Source organism: Aedes albopictus, chromosome 3, assembly GCF_035046485.1.
Source record: "Aedes albopictus strain Foshan chromosome 3, AalbF5, whole genome shotgun sequence".
Classification (NCBI taxonomy): Eukaryota; Metazoa; Arthropoda; class Insecta; order Diptera; family Culicidae; genus Aedes; species Aedes albopictus.
This window is the reverse complement of record NC_085138.1, coordinates 377980483-377993760: the sequence shown is the minus strand read 5'-3', so window position 1 is coordinate 377993760 and position 13278 is coordinate 377980483. Positions and strand designations below refer to the sequence as shown.

The window sequence follows — 13278 nt, the reverse complement described above, 5'->3', positions numbered from 1 at the left end:
GTATACGAAGAGCGAGGATTTTTGGTAGTGTTGTACTTTTTACAACAGCGCGCGCGCTGAAGGGTTAAATTACTTTTTCAGTCTTGAAAAATACATCAAATGAGCTACTTAATCTTGTCTCACGCTTCGTTCCTATTTGGTCAGACTTGATTACCCGGAGTCAGGTTCTGAAGCTTCGCTAACACATATGTATGTGAGGAACGAAAAGTTGTAATTTCAACTCCAATTTTCACATTTTGCAAAGCTTAATTTGATTATTAGTAAACATCAGTCAAAATTTCAGCTTTGCACATCATTCAGTTTGCCAGATATACAAGGGATAGACAAAATGGTCGGGACAGGCAAAATTTTCACTTTTTCAAAAAATGGTAAACTAGCTGTAACTTTTCGAAAAGTGCATCGAAAAATCTATACATTTTAGGATATTTGATGCACTTTTCGAAAAGTTACAGCTAGATGAACACATTTGGAAAAGTGAAATTTTTTCCTGTCTCGATCATTTTGTCTATCCCCTGTATGTTTGGTAAGACAACCGAGTCCGACCTATAGCTGTAGGGATTTTTTTTTCTATTATCGTACAAATTGGGCTGAAGGGTCTCAGGTTTTCATGAAAATTTTTCCACAGGCAGGGCTCATGGATATATGAACAAAAAAATGAGAAAAATTCAGGGTCGCCTATTTTCCCGGAAAACTAAGGTGGAATTTTTTTGTTTTCCCCTGACACTATAGAAACAAAGTTTTTTTTTTAGAATATAAAAGAAAATTTTCTCAGAAATCCAAAAAAAATGAACTGAAAAAAAAATCCAGTTTAGAAAATTTCTAAAGATAAGCCGGAAAACTATGCCCGAACTCGTGGAAAATTTTCAAAAAAATATTTTTGAGATGGTTATTCCATAAGCTTTAATCGCTGATTTTTTTTTGGAATGCACTTTTTTTCGTTTTTGAGTTATGACCATTTTTGTTTTTTTTTGAAAAATCATAACTCAAGAACGAAGCATCGTAAAAACAAAGTTTTTTAATGAAAATGAAAGCAATTTTTCTCAGAAATCCATAAAAATATGAACTGGAAAAAGTTTTCCACAAAAAGTTTCATCGTTGAGAAAATTCATAAAGAAAAACCGAAAAAACTATGCCCGAATTCGCGGAAAATTTTCAAAAAAATATTTTTGAGAAGGTGTTATAAAATCACTTTGATCGCTGAAATTTTTGGAATGCACTTGTTTTTTTTTTCTTTCCTGAGTTATGGCCAATTTTGTGAAGAATGACCATGTATTATATGGTAATTTTTCACAAAATTGGCCATAATTCAGGAACGAAAAAAAAGTGCATTCCAAAAATTTCAGCGATCAGCGTGTGTGAATATCAGAGCAACCAAAAGTTGATCTTTCTTGATTTTTGGCCTAAAGTTACCCCGACTAACGGTATGTGATGCTACATTTCATAGCGAAAATAACTACTGTAACGGCTCTAAGTGGACTAAAATCCAGGACAGACTACTGTTACTAGTGTATACCTAAATTCCAAGTTAGTTTGGATGATCTGAAATATCCTAGCAATATCGCTGAACGGCAATTGAGTTTTCTAGAGGTTCACGATTTGAACTAGATCCATAACATTATGCAATGTTATTATTTGTTGCCAAAATGAACAAAATGACTTCTGTAGAATCAAAGGAATAAACATCTGTACAGTTTGGAATATATAGAATATCCTAAGATCTGAAAAACTGTAGCACTTAACGATATTGTTGAATCCATTAGGTATGTTGTTATTTTTTCAAGTTTCTTTGTTTTTCAGGTTGTGCTAGGATGTCAATGAGCCACAGACAAACAGACATACTACTTAGAAGAAAATTGCTTCAAAAACATCGTTTGGCATCTCACTAGCACCCTCTATAATGCTCAATCCGAAGCATTCATTTGCAGGTGTTGTTTCCCTCGGCTCGATGTAACTATTTTGCTGGTGACGACTCCCCCGAGGTGTCATCCATTCATAAAACATGAATGAAGGTTCATGATTGAGTCATTTTATGTAAACATTGTTCGGCGTCGCGTTTATTTCTCTGCAAAATTGAGGCACAGCAGCGCCACCATGACACATGCGAGCACAGTCCGAACCACACTATATTTTCTAAATGACCGTTAAATTGTGCGATGATTCCGATTTGAGTAGTATGTCTGTTTGTCTGTGATGAAGCCTCAAGCCCGATTGCAATAGCTTTACCGAGGATAGAATCCCCTTCTATCAAGAGGATGAATCTATTCAGTCATTTTTCATTTGGAGTCAAATATGTCCGATATGGCCCCTTCGGCCCCGAAGGGTCTCCCAGGAAATCCATCTAGGATCTAGCTTCTCTCTGTCTATGAATTTCTCCGATGTATTTTTCAGAAAATTCTCAAGGATTTGCTCCCAAAACATGTTATTTTAGGTGGAATTCATGTAGAAATTTGTGAACAAATTTCTTGAGGATTCCAGCATATACTCTAAAACAGTGGTTTACAGATCGTGTACCGCGGTGCATTTGCTGCATCGCAAAGCCTTGACTAGTGCAAAGCGAAACTCAGAAAAAATCTGCCGTCATTTTGAAATTTAGTTCATCCCACAAGGAATCTGCAAATTATCTTCAAATACTTCGCTAAAAAGTCTCAGAAGCAATCCAACTAAACTAGTATTTCTACGGTTTTGCGTAGGGACTAGGAAAGGATCTATCAATGATCTCGAAATCAGTATACGTACCAGGAAATCTAATGGTCATTTATTTGTCAGAAATTTAACTATAAATCCTAGAGTTCCTAGAAGAATTAAACCAAATATTTTGGGAGCAATTCTTACATAATTTCCGAGGAATCGTCGAAAGGAAGTCTCTGTAAAAATTACGAAAGAATTACGGAAGGCATCACAGAAAAAAATGTGAAACCCTGTCAAGAAGAAACTCTAGAGGAAACCCTAAAGATAAATTCCAATAGAAACCCATAGAATAGCCAACATCAATTGCCAGGAATTTTAGAAGAAATGGAGATTTTTTCATTGTATTGTTCCAAAATTTTTCTCTAGTTTTCTAGTGAACGAATGATATGTAGGGGAACCAACGTAATTTGGACACAGCGTTACGCCAATTTATTTTGGACACTTCCATTTGTTTTTGCCGTAAGTGTCCAAAAAATATTGGCGCGTTGCTGTGTCCAAATGTATGTTCATTCCCCTCCTACATCATACAGTACACTGCAAAACTTGATTGAAAATTTAAATATCCTTGAATCCCTGGATGAATCTTGAAAATGCTTTACTATAGAGTTCTTAAAACGAAACACAATCATCTTCCAATTGTTTCTTCTATAAATCTAAAGTTTTGCAAGATTTTTTTAGAAGTTTCTGCAGAGTAATCTACATAAATTTATTTAGGCATGCCTTCAAGAACTTCTCTCAAAGTATCTCCAGATATTCCCCAACAATTCCTGCTGTAGGCATTACATGAGAAACTTCTCATAGAAATAGCAGTGGGAAACTATAAAAAAAAATCTCCTTTGGAAAGTTCGGAAGTCCTTTTTATTTTTGCTCTCCTAAAGAAATCTCTAGAAGACGTCCCTTAGAATTTTGTTATAGAAATTATCTAAGGAATCTTCCTGATAGGCATTTCTAAACATCCCACTAGATATCGTTTGGGGTTTGTCCAGGTGTAGCTCCTATAGATATTTTTCCAGAAATTCTTTCAGAAATCCAGATTCCGGGTGATCTGTATGAATGCAAGAATGAAACACGGATTGTTTTTTGCGGAGCATTTCACATTTGTGGACAACAAAAGACAATGACACAATGACCTTGTGATCAGCATTATCAATCTTTCTGGAATAATTATCTCGTTAAAGCAAACGTTACTTGTTTAATATTTTTAAAACAAGTACTGGCCCTCTCCGTATGCTACTCGAAAAAATATTGTGAAACTTTAAAACGAGTTAAAATAGGCTTTTTAACCGTTATGTGGCCGGCAAACTTTTTGCTTTTTTCTACACCGTGTATTTTAAATGGGTGCTGGGTACCCGGGTACCCTGCCGGCCACATAAGGGTTAATCAAATTTTTGATTTTGTTGATTTGGGGTAACATTGATCATGTCAGTGATCGATGTTCGATTGTGTTCAAAATACCCTTACTTACTGAATTTGGTGTCTCTGATTTCAAATATGTTGTCCAAATACTTACAAGTTATGTACTTTTTTTAAGATTAAAGTCCTCTAAACCGCAAATAACGCCTAAACGTAGGCAATGGCTTAAAGAGCGCCTACTTCTAATAAATCGTATACCGTAAAATGGGGTGTTAAGAACTCATGGGGTGTTAAGGGATTCATCTTCACACACTACTTTGAAAAATCATCAAACCGCATAAAAATTGATTTACTAATTCCAAATTCGCTTCAAATGTGTGTTGGGAATAAAGGCATACTATAAGGATTACCACTCATGAAAATACGTTTTTAACTGGACACTAGACATCAAAAATAGAACGGCATTGCTTTTTTCTCAATTTCGCTACCATTGAAACAATCATTTATGAGGTCAGAAATATTATTAGGAAAAATATGTGAGTAATCGTAAGGTATTCTACAACTAATTTCAAATGAAAATAGGGTAAAATATTTGATGTAACTAAGGTGGTTTTCGAACACCGACATTTTTTGTGAAAAAAGTCTAGTTTCATAAACTGGTGAGGTGTTAGGGGATGAAATTTCTCTTATAACTTTTTTATTTGAATCATGAAGTTTTGTGGCGATTGGTTCATTGTATAGCAGTTACTATTCTGAATGATGTATTACGGATTTCATTTTGGGCCATAGACATCCCAACAGTTGCTATGGATGATAAATTCAACTAATACAATATAGATCTTAAGAAACAAGTGTTAGATTGATACATATAATAAGAAAATTGGTCAAATATTTATTACTCAACGCCGCAGTAGTCTCCTCTTTACAGAAATTTGTGTTCTTTAGGTGTTTTGTTATGTTTTAACGAAGGCGTATTCTTCAAAATAGATTTTCCGTTTGTTTTATTACTCCAGTATTATTAATAATTGGCGCTAAAACGAGACAGCTTTTTGAAAATGTGGAATATGCTCACTTGTTCCATATATTGCTGTGTGCATTCAAAATGCAAATATCAAATGCGGGAGCACCAAATGCGGTAAGATTTTCTAACAAGTAACCCGATGTCAGTGGGAGCTTTCGAATCCTAGGTTGGCGGTGATATTGGCTATGGTTGCTACGTTGCCTGTGGTAACATGTGTTACCGCGTTTGAAGCGCATTTGGGCACCGTTTGCATCTTGAACGCACACAGCAATATTATGTAAAACAGACTGCCACTAACTCTTGCTAAAGAAAGTATTTATGAAGATGACTTACGACTGCTAAAATATCTCATAATATAAAATACGACCTATCAGCAATGCTTCAGAAATATCAGCATTGAATACACAGTTTACACCCTGGGCCATCTAATGATGCTTTTATATAAAACATTTCAATATAAATGAATTTTTAAGAGAACAAAATACTGTCAATACACATCGTTAGTTTACAACCTGTTGGTCAGCCTGAACTATTCAATTTGGTTACCCTAAATAGTAACTGTGCATAATATGTTTGTTAAAAATTGAAGCTTCTCAGGTACAATTGACGGTATTTTTTTTCATATTTCGAGGCTTTAACAAAAAATCTCATATACAAAGATAGATGACAATGAAACTGTCCCTACACCTTCAGGACTATGATAATCTTTTTCGGTGATGTTCAAGAAATATTACAGTCACTGTTTAGAATTGATAAATTTTTATCTTTCTTTGAAATATAAGAACTTTTACATTCATTCCCTTAAATTCCTTAACACCCCATTTTCATATTTTTCAAAAATTCGCACATTTTGTAAAATATCTTCAATTTCTCCAAAAAACCGTCAAATTTTGTAATCTATATGCGTAGCAGGCAGCATGACAATGATCGGACTGCTTTTCCTGAATGTTTCAAGAAGTAGAACTCATGAATTAATAGGGACGAAAAATTTTTCCGTCCCTCAACACCCCATTTTACGGTATTTTATTTGAAAAGAGCACTTTTATAAAAGTTTCATTTATTAAATCCAACTCTAGGATATCCTATTGAAATTATACAGTGATTTCTAACCTAATATTGTATCTAGTATTCATTCCAAACATGAATGTTTGGCAATGTATCTCGTTGTGTTATGAAGCACAGTTAGCATTAGCATTAGCATTAAGCGAGTCGCTTAAATTCGTAGGTGGTGTACAGTCCTAGACCGCTGTTATGAGGGTTGCCTCCTTCCCGTCCGAACCAAAGCACAAAGATTTGGGACTAATCTCTGACTCTTAGACAAGACTGACGCAATCCTCCAATGGTCGAGCACTGTCCTGGCCACGTCCTTGCGAATGCTGAGGAATGGGAAAGGATGATTAGTTTTGGACACCTATGAAAAATGTAGACAACTCTACGATCTCTCAGGCCTAGGCGTCACGGGAATTTGGGTGTTGTTAGTGGAAGGGTAAACTCCAAAGGATACGCTTGGTTAACGTTCAGGCACACCATTGCTAGACTGCTTCGAATCAGTTGTCTGCCCAATTCATCCTGGTTTTCTCGTCATCTTGTTGGCATTTGGTTGAATTACTAGTTTCTTCGGTTGATAATCTGAAATATAAAATAATATTAACATCGTACGTCAAATAAGCTACATATTAGTGATACGCTCGCCACAGTTAGGGTTTGGGTGCTAGTAGTGGACCCCCTAAGCCATCGAAATTTACTTCTGCGGCTTTTTAGCTATGTTACGTCAGTGGATTGTTCCAAAGTGGAATTTTATAACAAGTTTGATGTCCCCTCTTTATGTTAAGACCGTCAAACATACAACATTAATAAATTATTCCAGTGAAATACGCATTTAAAAATATGCATCCTTGTTGCCTATAATGGACACCACCGGGGTCCACTATAGGGTTATTTACAAATATCTCGGCGGCTATAGTGGACCCCCCCATTTGATTTCCATGTTATCTGTCAAGCTGCCGATGGAGCCTATAGTGGACCCCCCCTGAGTGTACCTATAGTGGACCCTTTTGAGTGTTTACATTCATTAAATAGTTAAAATATCCGACTTTTGTGGCCACTGGGCAATAAGTTCGTCAGGAACTGCAGTGTAGCAATGTAATTGATGTTCCCCCGGTGGAAGTTGCCTGGAAACGGTTGGTTTGGGCATTTATATTCGAGTTTTCCTGCAGGGGGTCCACTATAGGCGCAGGGTCCACTACTAGCACACAACCCCTACATATTTTTAAAATATTATTTATATCGTACGATACATTTACCTGAATCCCGCTGAAATAAAATGTTAATTAGCAGTACATTGAAACACAAATACTACAAAACGCAAGGAAAAGAGCATCAAACATTGATCTTGGAATATTTAAAAATACGGTAAATATCAAGATAAAAATTTGATTTGGTAGATCTTACACCGCAACGCACCATTCTAAGGTGATCTACCCACGTAACGGGGTATCGTTGTGTTATGAAGCACAGTTAAAGAAAAATTGATTTATTTCAATGTTTATGAAATTCAATTTTTATGAATTCCATGTCATTTAATAGCAATATACCATTCGTGAGCAGAAACTGATTCAATTAAAAATGTTTGTTTGAACATTTCATGAGGTGGGTCGACCAATGTAACTTCGCTGATCAATGATACCCCGTTTTACGGTACTCCAGATTATCCAGCCAAAAATAATCCAATTTATTTATTTATTTATTTATTTATTGAATACCTTGTAACGTAAGACATACATCTTTTTTGTTGTTACAGTTTAGATTATAAATTGATAAACAGATATCTAATGTGCATAATGAAAGATTGTTCTCTTCAACTAACTAAATTACCCGTCTATTGCAAGTGCTGTAGGAGATTTTTTCTAAAACCTGATTTAGAAGTGATTGTTTTAACAGAAATTGGTAAACTATTCCAGTTAACAATACCTCTGACGAAGAAGGATTGGCTGTAATACATAGAATTATGTTGTGGAACTCTGTAATTTGCTGTTCGTGTGCCTCTCAATGGAACCAGTTTTTCGAAAAGGAAGCCTGGACTGGAGGTAATTCTTATTCTGAAAACATTGAAGCACGATCTATACTTGTAGAAATTAGCGAAGGGGCAGCCTATAAGGTTCTTTTGTAGATGGGATACATGAAAATACCTAGAAAGGTTATAATTGAAGAACTTTTTCAATGCTTTTTCTTAAATACACGTGGTTCGATGAGGAATTACTTTATAATTGTTTGGCTTTTTTTCGATAAGCTCGAGCTGATTTCTGTAAAACTTCCAACTGTTGGCAAATTGGACGAAGAAAGATATTGCTTGAATTGTTCCTGATGAAATTATTTTAAGAAACCGCTGGTCAAACTGCTTCAGAGATTCTTGAATTTAAGAAGATAATGCTGAAGCCCTTTATTAGGAAACTTTAGAGAAAACAACTGGAAAGATTCCTATAGCAATTACTAAGTGAAATCTAGAAGGCTTTTATTTTCTATAGGATTCCTTCATGGACTCTTCAGAACCCTAGCAGTTGTGCTACATTGATTTTACCACAAATGTACGACGTCCAAATACTCCTTCAAGAATTCAGGTATTACTTTATTATTTTGGAAAATTCTTTCGATGATTTCTCTGGAAGGCTCATTCCTAATATAAACAAACATATTTGTATTAATTTAAACTGAAATCTTATGATTTTCAGCTATTCTGTCTTTATTGAATTAAACGGTGTTTAAGCTATTTGCCCGTCGTTTCGATTACAACATACAGTCGATCGATTACAAGTTTCTACAAAAAAAATATTGCAGAAATTTCAATACAAACAGCTCAGTTTTAAGAGGAACTCTGAGAAGAATTTCTTAAGATGAGTCCAATAAAAATTATTTGACGAATACCGATAGTGAAAAGTAAGCTTTTTCGCATACCATAACCATACGCTCACACACTACGCTGAGCACCGAAAGTAACGTTTCCTCACACGACTCACTGTTGGCTGCATATATATGCATATATGCACCTATAGGTCTCTACAGCTATTTCAGTAGACACCAAGGGTTCAGAGATATCATAAAGAAATTTTACTTTGCATTCATTCCATAGTATTTTCAAGAGCACCAACATTTTTCTCCCTTTTTCAAAGAGATTCTTGGAGGAATCAGTAAAAAAAACCCAAGAGGGCTCACAAAAGAAACTCTGGAATGAATTTGTGCAGGTAACTGGTTTTTTAAGATAATCTCTGAACAAATTTTTGAGAGAAAGAACTCTTAAAGGGAAATCTGGATGAAAAGGTACGGTCAGAAAATTCACTCATTTTCGAGCTAAAGTGGGACAACTCAAAATTGAGTATTTTTTTTTTCCAGCGATAGCGCTGGCCCAAGTGCGAAAATCTCATCAGTTTAAGCCGTATAATATTCTTGATGATGCGAAGAATACACAAGTTTACAAAATAAAACGAAAGTCGTGAACTTCTGTCAACGACCAAAATTTTTGAAGCACAATTTAGTGCTGATTTCGAAACCGACCTTCAAAAAATTTAAAGTAGAACAGTTTTTGAGTTTAAGCTCAATATCGAGTTTTGTAACTTTTCAAAATATGTAATTTACTAAAATTCAAATATATTACGTTTTGTTCAACCAATTTTAAATCTTTTTCCATAAATTGGAAGCTGAATACAATACCATTCGATCATTTGAATACAGGTTTTGCGTCAGATTGATGAAATTCAAGATATTGGCGAGTTTTAGGGACGATCTTCTTAAATTTTAGCAAAATTCCCAACATTTTTTGAAGAAATGTATTTTTTTCAATAAGAAAAAAACAACCTAAAAATTCTTTCTCGACGTTTATTTGACATATCATATGTAGGCGAGTTACAGTAAAAATTTCAGCTCAATCGGAGCATTGATTACGGAGAATGAGATGTTTGAAGTGAGCGACTTTGCTTAAAAATAGAACAAAAATTGATTTCAAATCATCAACCTTGTATGGAAAGTCGAAAAATTTTCCGCTCTACTGTAATTTTTTTCCTTCGCGTTTTCGAACTCAGGGCATGATTCTACACCAAAAATGATCATCAGCTTACCGAGTTCAAAAATGCTGTAAACTAGTGATATTATACGGCTTAAACCAGTTGGATTTTTGCACTTGGGCCAGTGCTATCGCTGGAAATGCAATTTACTCATTTTTTGAGCTGTCCCAGTTTAGCTCAGTTTTGTGTGAATCTTACTCATTTTAGAGTAACATTTTCTTAGCGTGTAGTATATTTTGAAAAATCCATGTAAGAATACCTGAAAAATTCACGGATATTGGATTTTTTGAAATCACCTTTTGACGACGACGGGTGATTCGACAATTCTCTCCCATACAAACTTCAAACTGATTTTAAATAGGTTCCCGGGCACCAACATTCATGAAAATTTGGATTTCGGCTAAATTGACATGTAGATTCAGAATATGGAATCATCTCAACACCGCTGAGGGGTCATACATAAATTATATCACGCAAAAAATCGACCTTTTCCAATCTCCCTCTCCCCAATGTCACACTTTTTGTATGGAATCTCAATATTTTTTGTATGGGTCGTCACGTTCTGCAAAAAACCCCTCCCCCTAATATCGTGACGTAATTTGTGTACGGCCCCTAAAGAAGCCAATTTAAACGTTCTAATATTTACGTCAAGTGTAGTTTTTAGAATTTCTTTCTGTTTGATGTCGGTGAAACGATTGCAAATGGCAGTTTTTTTCGAGTTTTAAGGAACATCCATTTTAAGGAACAGTAACATTTTTAGCTCATCAATCTTTTTTCGGCCAAATGGCGTTCGACCGACTGGTCCTCTCAGCCAAATGGCGTTCAGACAAATGACCCGGAACCTTTCCAATAGAACACCAGGATAAAACCCAGATGCGAATGTTACAATTAACTTCAAATAAATTCCGGAAAAGATATGGGTTATTCTCGCTGAAACCAGGCCGCCATTTACATACACTGAAAAAATAAATCACATATCACATGGAAAATTTCCATTAGTTTGGCTATATAACTGTTATTGGATTTTCCGATGAAAATTTCTTTGGAAATTTCACATGAAATCGATACGGTATATGGAAAACATTAGGAAATCACATAACTTCTATTGGAAAATCACATAACTTCGCAAAATCTATGTGATATTCCCATATAATTCAATGGATATGCGTATGGAAACAGTCCATGTGAAAATCAGATGAAAACAATGTGAAAACTTTTTTCAGTGTAAAGTCTGGGATTTCTGGGAATACAAATGTATGGGAGATTGGGAGGTAGGTCTCACGTTTTCATCGATATCTCATAGTTGCACTCAATGATCACCTAAATGTTTTAATCACGGTTTTTGCTGTGTTCAAAGTCGCCGATTTCAAATCTGAACTCATCATTGGAAAGCTGAAAAGTCTAACCTTTTCAGAACATTAATGATAAAATGCAAATTCAAGATGGCCAGAAAATTCAAACAAAAGGTTTTCATAGAAACGTGAAGTTTTGTGCATGAATTTTCAAAAGTTCGAATATGATTAATTTAGCACTTTAATGAAATTGGAGTAACAGTAAAAACACAGACAAACAGACGTAACACTTGCGAAATTTCCATAGACCAAGCTTTTAACGATCATTTTAAATTTTCATAGTTGTGGCTTTCACAACCAGAGGCGCGCGCATCGTTTTTCTATGCGTTTGACGTTTCACACTAGCGCCTTCTGTTGACGATATTGCACAACACAGTGATTCGTGCAACTTTTCCACCAGGTGATGGTAGTGTGAACTGGGCGATGGATTTCCATGAAAATTGTTCAAGATGTTACGTCTGTTTGTCTGTGGTAAAAAATTACAAACACGGAGCTCCGCATGAAAAATTTTAAAACGAATATATTTACATATGTTGGAACCTATGAAAAGACGACAGGAGAAAACTCTGTAGGACTCCAAAGGAATTCTATCCGTAAATTCCGGAGAAATTCTCGAAGGATACCCAGGAGGTCAGGAAGAATCTCTTAAGAAACTTCAGTCGGAATCTCTGGATAAACCTCTGTAGGCGAAAGCCCCATAAGGTACTTTAGCCATAATTTCTGAAGGAACCTTAGTAGGGACTCTGGAACTCTGGAAAGAATCCAGGAGGAAATTGCAAGGCATTTCAGGAGAAAATACATAAGTAACCACGAAAAGGATTACTTCTGTTTCTAGGTGAACTCCAGAGGTATTCATGACAGGTCTATACAAGTATAGCTAAGACTAGATCTTGAAGAAGAAAGAACTCAAAACAGTTTTTTGTAAAACTTTACGAATAATCTTTTAAAGGCCTTCGGGAGGAGCTCTACTTGTTTGTGGTACAGAAACAGTCGCCGAAGTAATGCCAAGAGAATCCTCTACCAGAATTTCAGAAGTGAATCCTTGAGAAACTTTGGAAGAATATATACCCCAAGAAAATTCCGATGGAACTTCAGCAGGAAATTTGTAGGAATGTGCATTAGAATTTCAGGAGAAATTTCTTGAGAAAATCCTAGGGAATTCCCCTGAAAATCCACTGCAGGATATCTATAGAGAGTCCCTGAAGGACGTAAGATAACATAGGAAAAATCCCTGAAACAACTACCAGGAAACATTTCTGGAGTAAGTTTAGAATACTTTTTTCTTTAGGAAAGCTCAAGGAGTTTCTAGAAGACTCCCTAAACAACCGCTGGATAAAAATTATGAAAAAGTATAGTGTAGTGAGCGTAGGTTATGTATTAAAATTTATAAGTTGTTGACATAATAAGTCCTTAGAAGCCGCTATGTGCCTGAAACCCTGTATCTGCCTACTGACTCATATTTTTCATCATCTCTCTTTACAGGCTTCGGCATCAGCAGTACCATGTGGGACAAGATTTTCGGCACACCAATCCTTCTGCGAAAGTTGAAATATCTTCTCAAGTGGTAGCGATCTTCACTGGTGGTGATATCTAGCCTTCGAAGTAAGCAATGCGAGTGAACGGGTTTGTTATGTTCAAGTCATGCAGCAGCAGCACCAAATAAAAGTAACATGAAGTGTACTTACCTACATACTTAACGCTACTAGACTAAGAAAAGATTTGTTGTCCAACGAGAGAACGGAAGTGCTTTCTAGCAATAAATAAAAATGTTGTACAGTATAAAATAAATGTATTTCGTTCATAATTGGGC

At 35.6% G+C, this 13278-nt stretch overlaps 1 protein-coding gene across 1 annotated transcript in view; it reads left to right on the top strand.

The window, feature by feature from the left end:
- Nucleotides 1-13272, top strand: part of LOC109399104 (uncharacterized) — a 34383-nt gene extending 21111 nt beyond the window's left edge. The window contains exon 5 of the mRNA XM_029875212.2: nt 12951-13272. Coding sequence (XP_029731072.2) covers nt 12951-13036 — 86 coding nt within the window. The 3' untranslated portion in view covers nt 13037-13272. The remainder of the gene's footprint in view (nt 1-12950) is intronic.
- The last annotated feature ends 6 nt before the right edge of the window (nt 13273-13278 follow it).